Raw genomic sequence first — 22139 nt, 5'->3', positions numbered from 1 at the left:
AGAGACTGCTGCTCTGTTGTCCATGCTGCTGTGGGGCTGAGCTTGCTCCCCAGGGGTACACACTGGGTCCGCAGGGAAGCTTGGACACCAGATTAACACTGTTACGCTGCTACTACAGGTTGAATGGATGCCATGGTTTGTAAACTACAAAAGCAGCAAGACAGTCTTAGAAACTATCTTTGTTTTAATAAACAGGACCACACCTGAAAAAATCTATTAATAGTATCTGTGGGAGTAGTCTCTTCTCCTTCCCCTGCATAGCATTTCTTCTCTCTCACCTTTAACTGGAACATTTTGTAGCCGTCAGTCCTCTTTTTCCTATTTATTGCTTGTCAGAAAATGTCAGTAAGTGAGCATTGTTACTGCAGATCCAAAAGATTTAACAGCTAATATTGCTCTGAGGCTGCGGGTGAAACAAGGTCAGTTCAAGAAAACTGTGGCAGTAAAAACTGCCATGGACTTCATTTTTTTTTTGCACGGTTTAATCTGCTGACGTGATCAGCCGGGCTCGGGGTGATGGGAATTCCATGAATGTTAGGATATTATTTTAATTTTCTGCTCTGTGTTGTCTTAGCTCGTAAAATAATAGAATGGGCTTCTCTGCGTTTGTCTCGCAGATCTCTCTGCAGGCTGGGGACAATGGCAGCCAGGGGCTGGCCCCATAGAGCTACAGGCGCAGGAGTGTGTGCATCAGCTGGTTGTGTGTGGAGGGGAGAGATAACAGGATGGTGGGGTGAGCTAAACAGAGGAATACACACAAATTTGAAGTGGCTGCCAAGTGAGGTTTAGCAGAGCCATTCACCTGAATCCTGCCACGCTGGCGAGCACGGCGTTCAGAGGGGACAAAGCCAAACATCACATAGAAACATGGTCATTAAAAAAATGTTTCTGGAAATCCTAGATTTTTTTCAGGCTTGATTTTAAGGTAATTATCCACTGGAACAAGCACCCACAACCCCCACTTCCCTAGGGTGGCCAACATGTGCCCAGGAAAGAGCTTTTCATGGCTAACGGTGCTGTGCTCCAGCCTCTGGTCTCCACTGAGAAGCATCAGCTGCTCTTTCTCGATAAGGTTACTGCTTGGCTGCCTTCCCTAGCTGGGAGACCAGCCTGGTTGTGCCAGCGCTCGGCCAGCGCGGCAGCAGGTCGGGGACATGCTGGGACAGTGCTCTGGGCGTAGGCAGAGCCGTGCACCCTCCGCCTCTGAGAACAAGTGGGAAAAAGTAGGGACAAGCACAAACTCCCACCTCTCTGCAGAAGAGCCAAGCAAAGAGGGTCAAACTGGCAAAGGGGGAACGGTTTAAACATGCAGCACATTGCAAAAACTTTCTGAAGAGACAGGGAAGGAGTATTCACAGAAGGGTTATTCACTTTGCGGCAGGAGACAGCTGATGTTCTCACCTCTGCTTTGCGGGGAGCATATCTAGCAAAGCCACGTGAAGGGCACAGGACTAAACTTGCCATGGGAACTGCTATGGTAGGAGAAGACTGTGTTACAGTGTATTAATGTCATGAGATATCACAGTACGGCACTGCTCTTGAGATTCGTGAAGTCCCCTGTAAATAATCCCGGGCAAACAGCCTTTGGGAGCACTCAAATATTACTACCCCCATTTTAGGAAGATTCAGAGAATTTAAAGCTACCACAGTGGATGTTTAGATTTAAAAATCTATGTGTCTATATAGTAAATTACCCGATTTGCAGAGATTCTGGATGCTTCCTACCCCCAATAAACCCAGCACATAATCTAACCCCAGAACATAGCCATGGTTCTAGGGAGCAGAGATATTTCAGAAAGCCAGAAGCAGCCTGTTTGCTTCTTGGTGGGGGGGATTTGGAGGAAGAGCAAACTGTAAGATTATAAGAGCATGAGGATGGGGTTTGCATTTTTGCTAAGATATAGTGAAAGCCACAGCTGGGACTCAGCAATTTTATTGTTTGTAAAAATACATATCCTGTACATAGAAATACTGCGAAAGAAAACAGAACATAAACCATCAAAATATTTTGTGCAACACTAGCTAATAAATATTACACTTATCCAAATATAAATATAATCTCAGAAATATTACCTAGCAGAGCAATATTGCTGCTACTTAATAGCAACCTCCTCAGCTCCTCAAGACCCCCAGCTCCTCCCAGGATGGAGGGGGCAGCAAGCCAGAAGCTTAACTCTGTGAGCCTGCAGATACCCCTGCCACAGGGTGTCTGTGCTCAGGGAAGAATTGGTTCAGAGTATCCTGTGGTTTTATGGATTGTCTAAATGCAGTTGAGAGGGAGAGAAAACAGGGTTACGGCCAGCTGCCCTCAAATTTATCTGTAGATGTGTAGTTTAACACGGTTAGGGCTACTGAAAATTTCACTGGGTAAATGCCCAATTTAGCATCACCTGAATGTGATAACAGGATAAGTCAGATTAAAGGGTGAGAGGGACAAAGAGAAACTTAGCTCAAATTCACTGTCGGCAAAAATTAGAAATCTGTTTATAGATGCTCATATTCCACATATTGGTTCAAACTACCAAGAGATTTTTGGCAGCAATCCTGGTTCCTGGTAGCACTCTGTTCCTGCATTTACAATTGACAACCTCCAGTCTGAATGTTGTGGTTATCCCTACCTGTGAGAGTCGTTCTGCATGATATTTGTAGGAGTAAACCCAAGAAAATAATGCAGAATCAAAGCAAAGTGGGGAGATGTATAAGGCAGGAACTAGCGCTTTGCCCATATCCATATACCTGAAAAGATATTCTGGCTCCTAAAAGCTACCCTCGAACCATGGGTCTGAAAAACACCAAAAATTAAGCTTTCTTCTATGAAGAAATAGTTTGACACAGGATATGTGAGATCATGGGATTACATTATTTCCTTGTTCCATTTTTGTTGGCAAACATATTTGAACCTGACTTCTGTAACGATGGGAGAGACTGCTGCTGGGAGTTTGCATCTCACAGTTTTTGTAAACTGCTGTCACATAAGGTTTACCCATGTTCTCGCCTGCTCAAACACAGAAGCATCAAAAAATACTGCATGTATGCACATATCATCTGTGAGTCCTCTTGACTTCTCTAGTTATTGTTAATGCTAAGCAGAAATTCCTGTTCTTATTTACAAATTTCACACGACAGTAACACCCGCACTTTTGGTTCTGAGGTCAGTCATGACAAAACGGTGTCTCTGTCTTGCGGTGAAAAAGTAGATTTTCACTGAAGTACCAGGAGATGGATATTGTTTGTAACTACTTCTGCTGTCACCACATAACATGGAACTTCTTGTGGAGTAAGTACCCAGGCAGTCCCTTCACATAGGACTGTTTCTTTGATCTGTCCCTAGAGGATTCACCAGTTTGTTTGCAGAAGAGATGGAGTCGTCTTTACTTGTGATGATTCAGTTACTCTTTGAGGTAGGAGAAAACTCTTCTCATTAACCCTGGTGCACTGAGTGCATACTCTGCATGTTTTCTCCTCATGGCTGCCCCTCTGAGTCCTCTGGCTCCTTCCTTCCAAACACACGAGTTCAGGAGTAGGTTTCTGTGCCTTTCACAGATAACTGGGTCCTGGGATCCTGTCTTGTCCTGCACTGGAGACACACAGCACTCTGCACTGCTCGGTCCTCCCTACTCAGTTCAAAGAAATTGGACGGAGATCATATATTTATCTTCTGATATAGAAAGACTGAAGAAAAAACTAATACAAACTTTCAGCTTTGACCCCCCCCTCCAAGAATGTCTCCATTTGCATCAGAGTCCCGTTTTCCCACTCACTATACAATGCAATTTGAAAGAATTTCAAGACTTCAACACGTTGCTTTTTCTGTTCCTTCCTTACAAATTCACACACACCTCTCATCAGCTTACCAGGTACCAGAATCCTGTTCTTGGTACACCACAGTTTCAAAGAAAATCATGCAAAAGGAGAACAAAACCACCTTGAAATACGACCATCAGAAATGCAATCACTAAATCCAGCCTGTTCCCCCATGTCCCAGGCTTATTCCTGTTCAGAGCTTTCAGGTCCAGCCCACGCTGAATTACAGAGCCATGGAAATGTCGAAACGTTCCTCCTCAGTCAAAGACAGGGTTTTTTTCCCCGAGGAAAACCTTAATTTGGGAGTTCACAGAACTGGAATAGCAATGTCAGATCTCTTCGTTTTGAGGCTGTATCTTCAGGAGAAATACACTTGCTGCATGGTGTGGTTCAGGACTGTGCTCAATTGCTGGTTCTGCTTGTAAGCTGCAAACCACATTCTTGGCCAAACCAAAGCCTATGTGTGTCTAGGCTCTGGAAGACCTGGGGATATCTTGTCTGTCTGGAAGTACCAGCCTCTGCCCTCTCCTTCTCCCCAGGCATACGGCAAGTGTCTACGATGAGAGGATTCCTGTTAATGCTTTGTGTGGGGAAAATCCAGCCATCGGCCTTCTCAGGACTCTCTTAGCTTTGCTTAGCGGCCGGTGCCATGATTACAGGTCAAACTCAGAGATTTCACTCAGCTGATACAGCAGAACAGAAAAGGATGGACGGTCATCTTTCCTCTGAGCGAGGGAGAGAAGAGAGAGGAAGAACATTAATGCCAGCTTGAGAGGAATGGCAAAGTTAGGAAGGAAAACCTTGTGAAGAAACTGAGTACTAACAAAAATACAATCTATTGTTATAGAGAAAATGCCAACAGAAGAATGAGTTTCCTTCTGTGCAATCAATGCTTCTTTTCTGCTAGCAGTGAATTTTGCGTAGTGGACACCAAGTACCTTGCAATGGCTTGGCTGTAGTTTTTAACCATCACTATAAAAACTCAGCCCCACAGATCCGCAGCTTTCTTAGGAAGCAAACTGTTGAATTAACTTGAGTTAGGTGCACTACATAGACTTCTCAGTGAAGTCAACACACTCTCTAGAAACAGCAGCTTAAATAAAAGGCAGAGAGCCCTGAGTTTGCTTGCTAGCACAGATGAAAGCTACAGAGTGCTTCACCTCCAGGATTTTATGTTGTGTTAGCATGTGAAGTGTATACCTCTCTCTCCTCCTAAAAGCCAAGGGAAATTGAAAGAGAGGTCTTGTCTTTGGGAAAGAGGGCTCTCCCATTATGATACTAACCATCCTCCAGCAGTGGCTCATGACCTCATAAATCGCCTTGGAGGCCAGCTTGGGTTTGTAGAGCCGAAATCCTGCATTGATTTCTTCTACCACTTCTCCATTGGTGCGATTCTCATAGGGGATTTTACCTTCACTGAAGACCTCCCACATCAGCACTCCTACAGCAAACAAATGAGAAAAATCACAAAGAAGCAAGTAAAATCCTCAGCAGGCCCACGGCCACCTTCCATCTGCTCTTCTTTGCAGCTCAACATTGGTGTCTGTTACTTGGAAAAGCATTTTCACTCGGATTCTCAGTACATATCTGAAAAATCGGGCCCTCACACAGCTGTACAGTTTGAGGATGCCAACTGGGATCTCTTCTGGGCACTGGACTGTGTGGAAGTACCAGTTCGGTCACTGCAAGTTTGACTTCTCTGCGTCCTACTTTGTGATAGTCAAGCATGACAGGGATGTCTTTCCCCATGAAGTCTAAGTGTGTTACTTGTCAGAAAGCAGAGCAGTGTCATATGTCTTCTCCCAAACTGTGAAGAAGAGGGAATGCTTGTGCATGGACTCCATCCAGATGTGTAATCTGGGAAAGAGAGACCGCTTTTTGTCACTGATTCAGTTTATTTTTGCTTCCAGTTAAGCACATACAAGAGACATGTCACTGATGTTCCTGCCTGCAGTGTGTCCTACACTAGAATCTATTTTGTTGAGGAGCAAGAAAGCAATGTGAACTGCTCCATTCCTGTTAGTCGCCTTAGCCTCAGTACTGGGAACTCCCCACCTGCAAAACATCCCAGGTGGTGTGATTCACTGGGATGAATTCACATGCAGTGGCAGGGGAATTTCAAAGCATTGCAGCACATTTTTCCTCTTTTCCTAAGCAGTCAAATGTTTTTCTATGATAACTGTTCAGAGCAGTCCAGAAACTCACGCTTCTCTGGTGTGGTGGAAGAGAGCCAGGCAAAGACAATGAAAAAGGACATCACAAAGGAATGTGATGCGGTTGCCCACCAGATCAGAGAGGCTCTGCAAATGGAGTGAACGCAAGACACCTGTGTTATTGTTAGGGTTAATTTCTTTGGTCACCTAATATGACTGACTTGGTAAACTGTGTTCATATTGTATTAGAAAAGGGAGACAGATAGATAGACTGATCTGAAATAAAGTTGTGTAACTCCATAGTTGACTTTGCTGAATAATGCCTGCTTTCCAGCTGTGAATTCTCCAAATGCATAGAGATTGCTGCTCCTCACCAACGATGCCGGCTCTAATGAAGAATAAGCAAAGCAGCTGTACTCCCCCAGTGTGCAGATTCCCGCACTGGGAATTTCTCACACCCTTTTTGTTCTCCTGGGCGCAGCAGGAGCGCAGGCCTGGCAGAAGAGATGAATGGGCTGCAGAGTAGCAGAGCAGAAAGCTTCTCACAGTCATGAGACCATGACACGACAGAGGAATCCTCTTATGCAAACCCCACTGGATGGGGAGATAACAAGTCTGACAGATGTACAACACTGCCGTCTGCGCATTTCACAAAGAAGGACTGACCAACGCAAACAAAGCTCACCGGTATTTCATTCAGCCCTGAAACTGGAGTGAGCCAACTCCACCAGCCTTGCCTTCACTGCGAATCAAACAGAGCACCCTTTTGGGAAGCATCTGGCTCTCAGTGTACAGTCCAGTTTCCCATTTGTGAAGCTGAAGAACATTCTTCCCAAAGTAGCATCTCTCCCCGTGTCACTGCCACTCTGCTGTGAGGTGTCGGAGACGGCTCCACTGGCAAATGTTGTCCCTTGGTATTACGTGGTGAGTGCTGACAGCCTCCTCCACGTGCCAGGGGACACGGAAAGAGGAATGGTGCTCTCTGAAGCTTCTCGGGGATGGGTTCTTGAAGGCTGTTGGGGGGGTCTGAGCACTCAGCTCCCACCGCGCTCCTCATAACCCGCCACAGGAATGCACTACTTCAACCAGCCTCAGCTCCACAGCACAGTAAAGGGAGAGGGAGGCACCGAATTCGCAAGGGCAGACTAGCAAAGGTTATAATCCCGCATTATTTACTGCTAGGCCTGGAGCTGAGTGGCACCCCATTGACTGTGTGCTGTGCACAGCACACTGCACCGATTCATTCTGCAGTACCGCGATTTGCATGTTAGCTGGAGATGGGCCAGATACATCAGTGTGCCAGAGCGAGCGGCCAGGGGATAGCCTTTGTTATCTCCAGTGCCGACGACTTTGGGGAAAAAAATATACAACAGCTTTCTTATCTAGGAGGGTCCAGAAGGGAGAGCAGAGAACAGACGCAAATCGTAAAACAATGCACTGGGGAGCAGGAAACGAGGCGAGAAAATGTGAGCAGTGAAACAATATTTTCAGATTGGCATAGAGCAAACAGAGTCAGCAGAGCAAATTTGGAAAGACAGAGGGTTTGAGGGAAGCATCGGTGCCTGGGACTGACATGCAGAGAGATGGGAGCACCTAAATATCTTTCCTTTGCTTTCCTTATATAATCTTGTCAGTGACTCTCCAACCTTTTCTTGGACACTCCTGCTATATCACCATTAAACCAGGTTCATTATTTGGTAGTATATAACATTGCATAGGTATAATACATTGTTGGCAGTGTTTGCAGTGTTCCAAAGTGTTTAGGTAGTCTGCCGTTCTTTTCTTTCTTTCACTGAAATGACTTAGGCTTGCTTTCCTAAGCCATTACTCAGGCAAAGCACCCCTGGGGCCCAGAAGATGTGGTGTTTAGGAGAGTTTACTTGAGGATTGAGCCGGTGTTTGCAGATTTTTTTTTTTTTCCATTCTGACAATTAATTCTTACCAAATGACCAAACGTCAGATTTGGTGCTGTAGTGGCTGTAGGAGAAAACCTCTGGAGCAGACCACTTGACTGGAAACTTGGTCCCCGTGGAGCTGGTATACTGATCGTCGAGGACAATCCTGGAAAAGAAGGGAGCGTGCTGAGTGACCCCCATCCTGTGACAGCCCCGCAGGGAGCGTGCGCAGCCTCGGTGGCATTACCTTGACATCCCGAAGTCAGACACTTTGACCACGTGTGATTCCCCCACCAGGCAGTTCCTAGCGGCCTGCAAGAAAAGAAGGTGCAAAGGCAGAACGTCAGAGCTGAAAGACTTCCACAGTCTTTCTTTTTGCTCCTGGCAGAGCAGACAGTGCTTAAAAAAACAAGAATCAAAGTGACATCGTACCATACAAAGAGGGTAAAAACTAGAGACTCTCATGCTTTCTGTATGTTTTACAGCCAGCGTGTGCCTGTTGCCAAGAAAGCTGTTCAGCCATCAGTCTGACTTGCAGGCCCTTGTTGCCCAGAAAGGGCAGAGAAAGACCCTAAAATATCCAAAGCTACCCACAGCCCTTGCTCCCCTGACGAAACAGCAGCAGTACCCCATGCAGACTGATTGAACACCACGTACTTAAAAGTATTTTATCAGCAATGCACATTTGTGCATATGTTAAAACAGGTCTTTTTGACATCTTCACTGATTTTAGACACAAAGAGTGGTCAGTCCCGGGGAACTGTGGGAGCTCGGGCTCTCAGGGGGCAAAAGAGCCCTCTCAGAAAGAGACAAACTTTATGTCCTCATTTCTTCTCTCTCAAACACAATGAAGGGAAATAGATTAATCAGCGCTCCGGGGGATGCTTTTTTTCCCCTACAGTATTGATGCTGCTTCTGCAATATGGGATGATACTGGATCCCCTGTCAACGGATAGACAGGAGGAGTGTGAAAGCTGAAATTAAGGAAGGGAGAAAGCACAGGGAAAAGCCCAGCTGGAGCAGAGGGAAAATCTGCCCGGGACCAACATACCAGATCTCTGTGGATGACAGAGTTTTGTTCCAGATAAGCCATTCCTTCACACACATCTTGGCACATCCCCAGCAGGGTTTCCTTTGAAAAACTACCCCGCTGGCTCCTGAGGTAGTCAGACAAGCAGCCGTTCTCCATGAACTCAAATACCAGGCAAATGGGAGCATTCTCAAAGCACACGCCATAAAGCTGGACTAGCTTGGGGTGAGACAGCTTCCTGTGGGATGGGGAGGGAAGGTAGAAAAAGAGGCTGAAATAGGCTCCGTGCCTTTCATCCTTACAGCAAGTGTGTTATACATGTCTGCACCCCTCTTTCTGCAAAGGCTGACTATGAAAGCAGAAAGAAGAAAATGTGTAGACCAGGCCAAGTAGCACTAAGTATCACCCCTCTTTAATGGTAATGGTCACCTAAAGACTTTTCTGCATGGAAAATCATCCAACCAGACAAACAAACAAACAAAAAATTCAATTTCTGTCTACTTTAAAGGGGTTGAAATATAAAAAATACAAAGCAAATAAAACCAAGGAGAAATGTCTTCAGCTGTGCAAAGCAAAATAATTGTGCAGGTACGGTTTTTCAGTAAAAATCCCTCAAATTTTATGAGATTTCTCCATCTTATTATTTCTGACAAAAAACTGCTCCACTCTCCACAACACACCATCAATTAAACCTGCTTTCCAGAACAGCAAAAATCTGGAAGACCATTCTGGATATTGATAGACATACCAGCACAGTAATTCAGCTACACTTTGTATTGTCTGCCTTTGTGACGCCTGGAGCTCACCAGTCTCTCTTCTTAGGTACATAGTAAATAACCCAAGTTTAAATTCCCCATTCATATTCCTGAACATTATCACAACACTTCGGTTCAGTCTTGTGAATCCTCCAGGATCTGATTGTCTTGGTGAATCTACTACTTACATCAAGACTTTAGCTTCTTCAATGAAATCTTCTTCAGACATTGCTCCTTCACGAATGGTCTTTATGGCTACTTTTGTCTTCTCCAGCAAGTAGCCAAGGTAGACCACTCCAAACTGACCACTGCCAATTTCCTGTACACGAGTGAGCTCAGAGGGGTTGATGACCAATTTTCCTGTTGATTGTAAGGGAGAAAGAGTGAGGATCTAGCAGTAAAATGTCAAACAAAAAGCTTTTATGGGTTAAACACTCAGACAGGACTCAGGGTGAGTCTTTCCGGCTCTCCCTCACATTTTCTGTCTGATCTTTGGTATCCCATTTGACTAGTCCATGCTGCAGATCATGTTCAAGAAGAGGAACAACAACATCCCCTTTCTTTCCCCATATTTCTTGTCTATCCAGTTCTTCAGGGAGGATTGTTTCTGTCATGCATATATGCACTACCGAGCACAACATGGTTTTGAGTTTCTTTGATGTCTCCGAGAATTACAATAAAGACGATACCAGCAAAATTCTGTAGACAACTATATGCAAATAGAGGCATCTTTCAGGAGGGTCTCATCTTTCATCACATTATGCTATACTCCCACTCCCATCACCTCTGTTCAGCATTCATTTCACTATTTAATATTGACTTCTTTGAGACCCTGGGGTTCTCATCCCCTTCCTCAAGTCATTGCATGATCAGTTATCATTCAGTTATCAATGACAAAGATGATAATCCCGTGAATGGTGCAGTGTAAAGATCTGAAGAAAGCTATTTATTGTGGCTATAGTCATATGAATATGCATCAGTATCCATGGGGATATTCAGGATCACGCAGCTAACCAGGAAGGAGTGTGATTCCCATATGGTCAAGAGTAACTCCATACCGTAGCTCAGTCCTGCAGTGATCGGGGCCTTTTTTCTCCAAGAAGAGACTGCATACCGCAAACGAGTGACGAGACCTGAATAATGGAGGAAAGATGGGTTCTAGTTATTGTCACAGTCATGGGAACTGCGGCTGTCACTACCCCAGAAGGGAGTCTGGATACTGGAAGCAGATTTATTGTACCGAGTTCTCAGCTCCACTTGAGGGCAGCTGAACCTCTTTTCAGACTGCGATTTCCTGCCTGCTCAAAGGAAGCCAATTCTCAGCAGTTTTAGTTTATTTCCCACTTTCACTCTGTCAGCGAATGTGAGCTATGAGTGTCTATTAAGTCTGATAAAATTCCAAATTGTATCTTTTATTTGTAGGGTATTTTTGAAGCCCAGGGTTTCCCTTGGGACTCCTGGACTGTAGGAATGGGAGTCTTTGGTGACTCCCATGTCTGGTTATGGATCGTGGCCATGTCCTGAACTTTGTGTCAAATCAAGATGCAGGGAGGTATCACCTCCTGGGCAAGAAGGCCCTGCAGTGTAACCGCAACAGATAGCTTGGTCTGGCAGTGGTGACACAGCCCACAGACTCCCAGGAATGAGAGGGCTCTCTATAGTATGTCATTACGGCATCTGTGTTGGTCACATCAGTCTTAGAAGGACCATGAAGATGTCATGCTGGAAGCTGGCCTGAGACCACCATCTTCCTGCCATCAAAGTTCCAGGATAAGTGGAAGAAAAGGTGATGCCATTTAAAATTTCATTGTAAGGACAGAGGACTCAGGAGCCTTCCTTCATTCAAAACAGTCACCTGGATGCATGGTAAACCAGCAGCTTCCCCCGTCAGCAGCAGCCTTCACTCACCTGCTGCATTGTGCTGGTGGTAGTTAATGAGTTCAGGGATGCAGTCAAACACATGCTTTTCCGCCAAGTAATATCGCTTGGGAAAGTCTGTTGTCTCATTGATGTGATAATGCTTTATAACGGGATTGTTATCCGTGCTGAAAAAGATGAGGTTTTCTCTGATGAAAACTAAATTGCAGCCAAAAGACAGGAGTTTGAGGAATAAGTGGCAGAGGAGCAAGCAAGCAAATGGGAGAAGCTTCCTTATGCCAAATGAATGGGAGAGGAGCAAGGAGTTAGCTGCAATTGTGAATGAAAGCTGTGTACTTGTATGTTCTCCCTCTCACTCATAGATGGTCTCATCTCTAGAAAGGCTGAGGTTTCCCGGTAAGAGCAGGTTGAGTACTGAGTTTCTCTGCCTCTTCTTTCTGAAACAAAACTTTCTGCCCCATCACTGAAACCCTTTCACTAGTCTTGTATTACCCACCTCTGATGAGTCCCGCATATAGTCCATGTTGATCCTAACAACATTTCGGCTTAGGGGCAATGATTTCATCAAAATTACAACCCAGTGATGTCTAAGGGACTATTTATAGGCATATATTTAGATGCAGGGAGAAGTGGAGCCTTTAATACACTTTGCGAATGGCAGCTAACTCTTCTGCCTTTTTTGGAAGTGTTTTCCTCTATCATTTTCATGAGCCTTCTGCTCTCTCTTTATAATGCCAAAACAACTACAGAGATTACACTCTCACAGAAGCCATTTCATTGTTGTAATTGATGCGAAAAGCTGCTGAGCTCAGCTGTACCTTAATGCTTTGGTGAAAACAGAGACTGTGTACATGCCAGGCTGCCTCGAGTCTCTCACCATGAAGGCACCTTCCCTACCCTGGAATTGGAGCAAAGGAGAGAAAACTGGTTAGAGACATAATGGGAAAAAAAAAGAAGTGGGCTCGGGGCAAATCTCTGCTCGTTTCAGCCCTGTCTACTGCTCAGTCACGAGGATGTGCTAAACATGTAGGAAAAAACCGAGCCACCAGCCAGCTGACAGCGCTTGGTGTGTTCCATGAACAGCTCTGATGGCTGCCCAGGGCCTGCAGGTACGCCCAGCTGGTCTCTCTTGGGCGCTATGTATTTTTAGCTCAGTTTCCTGAGGAAATGAGACCTATGCTCTCGTGCTGAGTATGTGTGGGCGCAGGCACACGTGTATGTGTCTCTCCGTCCCTCTAAGCCTCTCCTCTAGAAATTTTGAACCCATTGATTGCTTTCAACCCTATCTGGCAGAATACTGGTGGTATCAATTTCCAACAAGTACAATGAAATGGGCAGCCGACTGGAAAGGCAAACCCCTTTGAGTGCCCTCCATCGAGAGAGCAGCTACAGAACAAGATTACAATTTATTGAACTCCAGAGACTCCATACGGGATTGTATGAAAGATAATTTATCAATGTACCACAGATGGGAAAAGCTTGGACAAGATCCTGCCCTTTCACAGGTACCCAGTCACCCAGTCTCTAAACATAAATGTGTAGGAAAGCAGGCTTCCTCCACTCTGGCACTCACAGAACAATTGTCCTTTTTAATTTTTCACTGTAATTGTTTTCTGCTCATCTGAGTGCTAAAATGTATCGTAGGCCATGATCCTGCAGGGCCAAGCACTAATGGATCAGATGGCAGAGGAGAAGATTTAGCATAACAGTTTGGACATAATGTGCTGCACTGATCTATATATTGAGAATAAACCCCACATTTTTCTTCTGTTTGCAGATAAAGATGCTTTTCATCTGTCATCCAAAGGGCCTTATTATTTTGTTCCCTCCTTTGCTTTACATGGCAGATTCCATTTCATATGTCCTCTACCCACCCACACCTGGTGCCAACCTAATCCACAAGTGCACCCTTCCGTGGCCTCCTTCCCACCTCCCCAGCGGGTTGATTTAGCTCCAGGTGAACGCAAGGGCCAAGACTGCTGCTGCATCCCCTGAGTACCAACTGGTGACCTTCAGGGTGCAGCTCTGCCCAGGTGGGACTGGGCCACTGAGCTACAAACCTTCCGGGGTCGTCTCTTCGATGGGGGTCTGCACAACATCTACCGTATCTACACTATACAATATCGAGCACAGGGAAGCTCTACAAAACGGTCTCCAGGTGCTGCTGTAGAAGCATCTACATCATGCACAGTGAGGGCGTTAGGGCTGAGCTCCCCGGCAGGCGTGGGGTTGCTTGCACATGTAGGGAAGTATTGGAGACAGCATCCTGCCGGAGTTATTTTAAGCACTGTTCTTGCCCTTCCATCTCACTTGACAGCAAACCTGCCCAAAGATCACTCACAAGCTTGGCCACATGTTTGGGAGGAGCTGTGGGGGCTGTGAGGTTTTGAACCAGAAGGCTCTGCAGCCACATGGGGGGTAGTTGCTCCAGAAAAGTTGCACTGGTCGGACCAGAAGGAAAAATAAGATCACTAAACCATGTGTGGACACATCCCGTAGGAGTTTATAGGAACTAAAAGATTTTTTTAAAACCGCACAAAAATGCTTTTATTTCCATAAAATACTATCATTCCAAGAAACAACACTTTATTCAGGTCTCCTGTTAGTATAAGAGCTGATTTAAAAAACGAGGTTGTGTCTGCGTGGAAAATTTGAACAAGCAGCTTATTCTTTTTATTTTCACTACAGTCTTCACTGGAAAACTCTGGCTCAACTGAAAAATTAAAAATGCGTGCTCACATGCACACACGTACATACACAAAACTAAAACAAAAAAGAGAACACAAACCCCTACTTTTGGCTTTCACCCAAAATATTTCAGCACGAGATTGGTTAGATTTTCAGAGAACTACTGGCACCCACAGGCCTCCTGCAGAGATGGAGAAGATGAGCTAAAATCACAGTTTTCAGTCAACACAGTGTTCTGAAACAGAGTTTTCCATCAGCCCCAGTTATTGGGTGCGTTTGACCGAAGAAGGATGGCACAGCCCTCTGCCCACACTCAGCTGCCGTGAGAGCGAGGGGGGTTGCTAGTGCTCCTTTATCTTGCATCGCACACTAAGAACAGCCAAGGACAGCAACACAGCAGGAACACGGGGTTCAAGCTCTCTCCTACACAAAGGAGCCCCCACAGGCTTCTCCTTATTTGTCATTAATTAATTATTATTGCCCACCCGCCCCACACGTAACACTGGTTTACCTCATCCTTAAGGAGTGTTTCTGCTTTGCTTCTGCTGATGTTCTTATTGTACCATCTGAAAACATCAAAAGACTCCGAGTCAGCGTTTTGAGGCTGTTAAAGTTTCTGCTGAAAAGCCTCTGAATTGAGTGTCCTCAGTGCTAGCGATGACACATTATGTGGCGTAGGGACATTCGAGGCTTGCAGCCTCTATAACAAATCCAGGGCACTTAGAGGTACAAGAAAAACAGAGGCACAACTTACTCATATATTTGCAGATTCTCGGGTGATTTTTCCGCCAGGTAGCTACTTGGCACGTAGCCTTCATGCCTGTTAAAATGCGACACGGTGTGAGCGCGCTAGACAGACAGGATTTTCTCTGCATCTGTGGGAGTCAGCCCTGAAAGATTTGCTTGCTCTTTGCATGAGAGACATGCTGGTTGTTATGTATTTAGTACATAGGAAACATACAAGGAAACAAATGATTGCATTCCAAAACTTGGAGGGTTTCACAGTTTTCACATTTTTTTCCCCCCTACGTGTATGACAGTGAATATAAGCCTGAGCTAAGGACTGTTTATTTTTTAAAATTAACTTTCAGATCCTTTTCTTCATCTGCCTGAATACAAGCAACATCAAAGGCAAGAAAGTTACCATAAATAACCTTCCCTCACTTTTTTCCTGTATATCAGAGGATGCTTCGCAGAAGTTATACTAGATGCCAGCATATATGTTAATGGAAGAACAAATTTGATTTAGAAATTATTTGTAAATTGGCTATTGAAAAGGGACTTACCCGTTCTTATCTTGAATCAGCCACCAATGTTCCTCAGAGCTGTCAATCACATAATATTCCTCATTATATTGTAACGTCAGCTCCTGCGGATTCTGGGCTTCATAGTCATATATGGCCATGACTACGGCTTCCTTTGGATCTAGCAACAATTTCTGCACAAATTAGGCAAAAGGCTCATCATACTCATATTCATATTCATAAAAACCCATGGCATGCTCTCTAAACTGATATTTCTCTGGCAGCGCTGGTGTCCTCTGGGTTCAAATGCCTCAAAGCTAGGAAAGCACCCCAGGGGGTCTAGTGGGGTACGGTGGCAACATGAGAATTTTTAGCACTTTTAAACAATGAATTTCATATAAAAAATTCAGTTGCACAGAAAATAGTTATTTACTCCTTCTTAGGGAAGGATTACCTCTGTCTGATCTGTGCTTCACAGATGTTTCCTACACTCCTCTTAAAAGCCTCCGGTGATAAATCTCCTAAATCTGTAGGGCCCTACAGGGACTGTCCCAACGCCCTGCTGCCCTCCAGTAAGACACCTAGCCCAAACAACCACCCTGCTTCTCCCTTCTTATTAATTAAGCCAATGACATTTTATCCACAAATGGTTTTGGGAAATCACTTTGTTCCTCTTCACAGCAGCTTTTCTCATATCCCAGTTTCCCTTCCAGTAGAGTGGCTCCCCCTCTTCCCCCCCGCCAGCTGAAGCTCCACTCATCATTAGAAAGCTATTTGTGAAACCAAGCTGCCTTTGCAGGACTGAACCTAACTCTAGTGGGATGCTGCTGATATATAGCTTATGAAAAAAACATGGAAAGATAAGAGAAAAGCCCAGGGAATGTTAACACAGGGGATATTCCAGGTCACTGAACTGAGGTGAACCTTAATGAGGATATTTTCAGTGCTGCTACTTAAATACACAGGGCACTAAGGGCACTGACGCACTCACCCAGTTATCTTCAGGAGTGGGAGGAAGAGGCTTCTTTGAGGCTGAAATGAAATAAAGAAAGATAATTTGAAGTAGATCTGGACAAAACCAGGGGAGAAACCATCCCGGTAATGAATTGATGAAGGTGATGGAAAACCAGTGAGTAGCAAGCCTGGGTCTTTTAGAGCAAGATGTGCCACCAGCCTGTGCCTACACAGTGACTGTCAGCCACACAGCATGGGTTTGAAACTGGGGGACAGGTTACTTAAGGAATCACCCAGATACAAGGGAAAAGTGTCTTGCGTGAATAATGATTGACTGCTTATATTGTTTTTCAGGAGACAAAATAAAAATTATGCTTGGGCGTTGAAACCACAGAGGAAATAGGGTTAGGAGAAAATAGGGCACACACGGTTGAATGCATATATCTCAAGAAAGCTGTTATGGCTTATTGACTAACAACAGCTGATCAAGTTCTTAGTTCTCCATCTCATTCCAAAGACAGCACCAAGCATCGCACAGAGGAGAATGTTAATTCAAAACAAATAATGCCATATACAGTAAAAGATGAGTCAGAATATCCCAAGAAACCAGCTACATGTCTCTTGATGGAAATGTAATGCAATATTCTTTGATGTTCTGTACAAGACAGATTCTGTCTTTTACTTTTGCTAGGAATAAATATTTTCAAGGTCAGGATGGTCTTAACAAATCCCATACCATTTTTGGTGGGGTCATACTCCACACAGCCAGCTGCCATCTTCTCTGTCTGAGCACAGCATCTCCACTTGCCATCTATCCAAAAATCTGGATGACACTTTGAAACCAAACTGTTGTTGCTTCTGGTTTCTGGAAAATGTTAGGGGAAGAAAAAGGAGGGGGAAAATAAATTCATTTGCATTCACATCAGCTTTGAAAGACATCTATAACTGATTGGAAATAATCTGCACTTTAAAGAAGCTTCTTATTATTTTCAAGCCAAGCTTTGGTGAATATTATCAGCCTCCTCTGTTAATGTTTTCCGTTCTCCTGAAGGGAGTGAATGCCACCATCAATGTGGAGGAGCAGCCTTCCTGCTGGTGGCGGAGCCCATACCTCTCTACTGCGCGAGAACAGAGTCCTACCAAAGTGACTCTCTCTTTAAACTGATAAACACCAAAACCACAGAAGGAAGGTCTCATAAAGAGAAATAAAACCTGGCAGGCTATATACAGATGATTCCCATGAAAGGCTACAGCTCTACATTGTGTATATATGTAGGCCACGGACACTTGCTGCTTGATGTTCAGAAGGAGCTGTACCAGATAGTATTCACCAGCACTGAACATTTTTGCACATGTAAATACCAGTCTTGAATGTCTGCATTAGTGATTAAAGGTCCTTCTTTTGAAGTTCAGGCGCTCTCTCTCTCTAATAATAATTTTCCTAAAAAGAACAAAAAAATGTCTGCTGGCCTGTTTCAAGAGGCTATTCAAATTGTCCAAGTGAGGGGACAGTCTCAACATGTTGAACGAGAAGAGGTGATGAAGTAGAAGCTTAGAGCAGGTGGACTCCAGAAAGGGAATAACTCTTTGCAAGAGTAAGTGCGTGAACTTAATTATATCTCAATCAGGCACAGTGTTTTCAGAGTGAACAATACAGCAGCTTCTGTCATAAAGTAGCAAAAAGCTATGATGGAAGCCTGGTGCAATTTTCGTGTAACTAACACCTTCCTTATGTCAAGCATTACGCTTCATTTCTGCCTGCGGTGTTTAGTTTTTGTGCCTTCGCTTCAGAATCATTGCAGCGAACCACAGCACAATTCAGGAGGTGAACAGGAAATGAAAGCTACCCGCAAAAATGTTTCTTGATAATCACAATTCTCTAATAAGGTTGCCGTCTAAACAAAAAAATCTATTAATAAGAGCTGAAAAATCTTCCACCCAGAAAAAAGTTATTTCTAAGAAAAAAATAGCCGCACAAAAATTCTCATCTCTTCCTGAATAAGAAACCTCAAATTACAGTAACATGTTAACAGTTTATCCTAGAAAGACAAATAAAGCATTCCACATCCAAATGTTCCACTGCTGTGGAAAACACACCCCCAAATTTACAAGCAAATTGGTTTTATAACCTCATTCCCCATTATCACTTTGCATGCGTAGATGTAAGAGATAGATTGATTCCTCTTGCATGTTTTCTTTATAGCTTGTGAGGAAACTGTCTGGGATGAGGAACTTCAACAATGAGGTGGGCACAGGTGGACACACATTACCTTCCTTCAGGGTGAAGACCCATCTCTGCCGGCTCTCACGATTGGGTGCAAACACGTAGAGTATGTAGTTATCGTGGACAATCTGGAGAAGGGAGTAAAGAAGGGAGCCAGCCATTAGAGACAATCCCAGATAGTCTGGGCACGAAGGAACCGCTGAAGGAAACAGATAGCAGCCCCCATACCAACAAACTGCACACAAAATGATGTGGGGAAGCAGAGTAACAGGGCCCGTTCAGAAGCATCTCTTAACTTCGCTGACTTTTGGTTATTTAAAACAGAGTAGAAGCCCTGATCAAGAAAAAATTCTAGACAAGCAATGTTTGAGATCAATTTTATGCTGTTAAGAAATGCCTGTGAAATCAATGGAAACGTAGCGATTTCAGTCTGCAGAGGATTCAGCCCGTTACTCACTGACTGCAGTTTATTCTTCTAAAGCATCTCTGGGGAAATGACTTCTGTTCCTTGGAAGTTTCTTGTAAGGTACCTTCACTTAAGAGCTAAGAGCCAAATTTAGCTTTTCTTGTTTCAGTATAAATCTCAAGCAACTCCCTGGAGTTTATTTGGATTACTATTATTCTTCAAAGTTCTTAATAGCTTTCACTGGGATTATAGAGGGGAAATCAGAAGCTGGAGCAGATGAGCAATGAGCAATCAAGATGCTGTTTTCATCAACTTGGCCTTAATGACAAACAAACGGAGGAAGAGAAAAACAGAACATTTGTGAAGTTTCAGACCAGGGAGTAAAATCATCACAAGAACCAGAATTACTCAGAAATTGAATCGTATGACTACATTTGGGTCTAAAATTTGATGTAACACATAATCTCTATTCCTCTTCCAATATTTATCTCAGCAATTTAATGCCAAACAGGATCTGGTCTCTTTGATGCACAGATGCTTTGAAAAACTTTGACCACTGTCTTAAAAAAGATGTTTCTACAAGAGAGTGGCTGGGTTTTTTTAAAGTTTCTCCAGGGGTGTAGATGAGGCAATGTTGATTATTTTTTAAAGAACAGGAAACATTTGCTATCTCTTGGCCTGAAGCCCTCGCAGGCACACACAGACAGCCCTGTGACTCAGTTGCTTTGCAAGCTACGGAGAGACAAATTATAACCTCTTTTAAAACAAATAGAAATAGGGGAGGAATAATTCCCACTCATTCCAAGCCACTCCTGTTGATATTATTGTTATGTCTGTATAATGTTTTGACAATCTAAGGCAGATTTTGAAATATGCAGTAAGCAGATCTCCAAAAGACGTAGCCATGAGCATGCACAACTGCACAAAACCACTCATTTCATGCCTCTGCACGGGGCTCGCTTGCCAGACGAGCCACACAAAACCAACAAGCCACTGGTGGTTCCACAGAAGATTTACAACTGGGTGCAGCTGAGATATTTTTTTTTAAAAAACAGCCAATATCATTTTACAAAATACCACAAAACTGACTGTGGGACAAAATTCAGATGTGCAATTCAGGAGCGATTACCACAGCCGCAGTGGAGCACTGCCCATCAGGACTGGTCTACTGTTACCATCCCACCAGTACTGGCCACTACCTTCCCTCTGTTTTGCTGTTCCTACAAGCATTGGAGGCATGGAGCTACAGATTGGAAAATTCAGACCCAGAACAAACATATCTGAACATTTGTTCCTTCTCTAGTCCATGTTCACTGAAATTAAGAGCAGCTGAGGTTCCCCCATCAAGCTTTCCCCGAGCCAGGCGGCTCCTACCCAGCCCCAGTTAAGAGCTTTCCTGTTGGGCTGCTCATCGAGAGCCGTTTGTGGTGTATGACAGCATCTTCTGCTGCTCCCCAAAGCCCATAAACAAGGCCATAACGCTCCGAGCCGCTGTTTTACTGAGTGCTCGTTATGCACCAACATAGCAACATTTTGTAATATTCCAGGACAATTTTTATGATCCCGGCTGGGGACCACCCCAGGCTGGAGGGAGGGTTTCCTGACCCAACCTAGATTGGGAAATTATTTCCTCTCCCTTCTCATATCTCTGCAAGGTAACATTTTCCAGGGCTTAGACTAGAGCACGGTGGATATGCAATCTTACTGTTCAAATGAAGATACTAGAGAAGAATCTAGAAGCTACTTCATGATTTGTCAGAGTGACGGTACCAAGCCAAACCTCCAGATCGATGCTGGTTTTGAGATAACAAGAATGGGGGAAAAAAAACCCTGGCTTTATGGTTATCTTTTTTCTTTCTATAGAGTTCCTTATATTTTTAACTTCTATTGTATACATGCGTCACAATCTTTAGCTTTTTTCTGCAAGTCTGAGTGCAGATAATTCACTCTGTCAAAGCCCTCTGTGAACAGAGGTGAGCCTGTGTTCACTGAAATCCACACACCGTAATTATTAAGAAAAATACTGTCACCAATGCAATAAAATTCTGACAAATGGAAGCACATGGAATAGCATAATAAACAGGGAATCTGTGTTGCAATAACTGAGTAAATATTCTGTGGCATTTCTGTTTACATGGCAATGTAAATGTATCCCATATATATTAATAATTAACACTAGACAACGTGTTGCTCATCCTAGAGCTAGCACTGTCCGCCTCTTGGTCGTTAAGTCATCTCATCACTAAAAGCCCTCTCTGTTCTTGTCTGGCATAGTCTCCCTAACACATCACTCACCAGTTTCTGATGCAAAGGCCACTGAATGGAGTTAGTTCCTGCACCACAGGTAAATTGGCCAAACCCCCGGGTGGATTCCCCGCGTGAAAGATGGGCTTTCTCCGAACATGAGTTAGTGGGATAACTGAATATTGTGTTCAACATGGGATAGGATTAGAAGATCTAACGATCCTTTGCAGTTTAAAACCAATGAGTGTAAGAGTTTATGGATGTTGTAATAACACTCGGACTCTGATTTCCCAGTTCATTTCAAACCTCACTCTGCTTTTTCTTCCTTTGTTGTTATTCACACTGGTGTCGGGCTCATTAACAACTGCACTGTGAGGGAGAATTTTATTGAAATACAAACTGAAGTGATATCTCTATCGGTATGGTCATGGACAGACTCACCTGGAAAGGATATTTATACTGACAGGGAATGATGATGTCACTTTTCACAATTTCCACACATTTAATCCTGGAAAGTTCCACAGAACCCTTCAAAGTCCTTTTTTTCTAAAAGATTGACAAAAGCACTTGGTTAATGTCAATGATTGTGGATTAAGTGAATAATTAGACAAGACTATCACGTCCACAGGAGATTTAATTTTAATGGAGCAGCAGCAAATTAACTGATTATGTAAGGCATTTAAAAGTATAAAGAATCATTCTTATATATGGCACCTCTATCTGGATTGCATATACACACAGATATATACACATACATATATTTCAACTCAGCACATGGATTCTCAGAGAACCAGTCAAAAACTTGTGTTGAAATTCTGGTTTTACTTTTTCTTCCAACAAAATGAAATGCCTTTTTAACGAAAC

At 43.9% G+C, this 22139-nt stretch overlaps 1 protein-coding gene across 1 annotated transcript in view; it reads right to left on the bottom strand.

The window, feature by feature from the left end:
- Positions 1 to 4457: 4457 nt before the first annotated feature.
- Positions 4458 to 22139, bottom strand: part of ITK (IL2-inducible T-cell kinase) — a 31834-nt gene continuing 14152 nt past the window's right edge. The window contains exons 2-17 of the mRNA XM_009893113.1: positions 21717 to 21821; positions 18672 to 18753; positions 17138 to 17266; positions 16439 to 16479; positions 15490 to 15641; positions 14958 to 15023; positions 14715 to 14769; positions 12334 to 12413; positions 11546 to 11682; positions 10696 to 10770; positions 9826 to 9997; positions 8904 to 9120; positions 8100 to 8164; positions 7900 to 8018; positions 5088 to 5245; positions 4458 to 4529 (exon numbers count right to left, since the gene is read on the bottom strand). Coding sequence (XP_009891415.1) covers positions 4458 to 4529; positions 5088 to 5245; positions 7900 to 8018; positions 8100 to 8164; positions 8904 to 9120; positions 9826 to 9997; positions 10696 to 10770; positions 11546 to 11682; positions 12334 to 12413; positions 14715 to 14769; positions 14958 to 15023; positions 15490 to 15641; positions 16439 to 16479; positions 17138 to 17266; positions 18672 to 18753; positions 21717 to 21821 — 1725 coding nt within the window. The remainder of the gene's footprint in view (positions 4530 to 5087; positions 5246 to 7899; positions 8019 to 8099; positions 8165 to 8903; positions 9121 to 9825; positions 9998 to 10695; positions 10771 to 11545; positions 11683 to 12333; positions 12414 to 14714; positions 14770 to 14957; positions 15024 to 15489; positions 15642 to 16438; positions 16480 to 17137; positions 17267 to 18671; positions 18754 to 21716; positions 21822 to 22139) is intronic.

Source organism: Charadrius vociferus, unplaced genomic scaffold (assembly GCF_000708025.1).
Source record: "Charadrius vociferus isolate BGI_N301 unplaced genomic scaffold, ASM70802v2 scaffold1041, whole genome shotgun sequence".
NCBI lineage: Eukaryota > Metazoa > Chordata > Aves > Charadriiformes > Charadriidae > Charadrius > Charadrius vociferus.
This window is presented reverse-complemented; position numbering and strand designations above follow the sequence as displayed.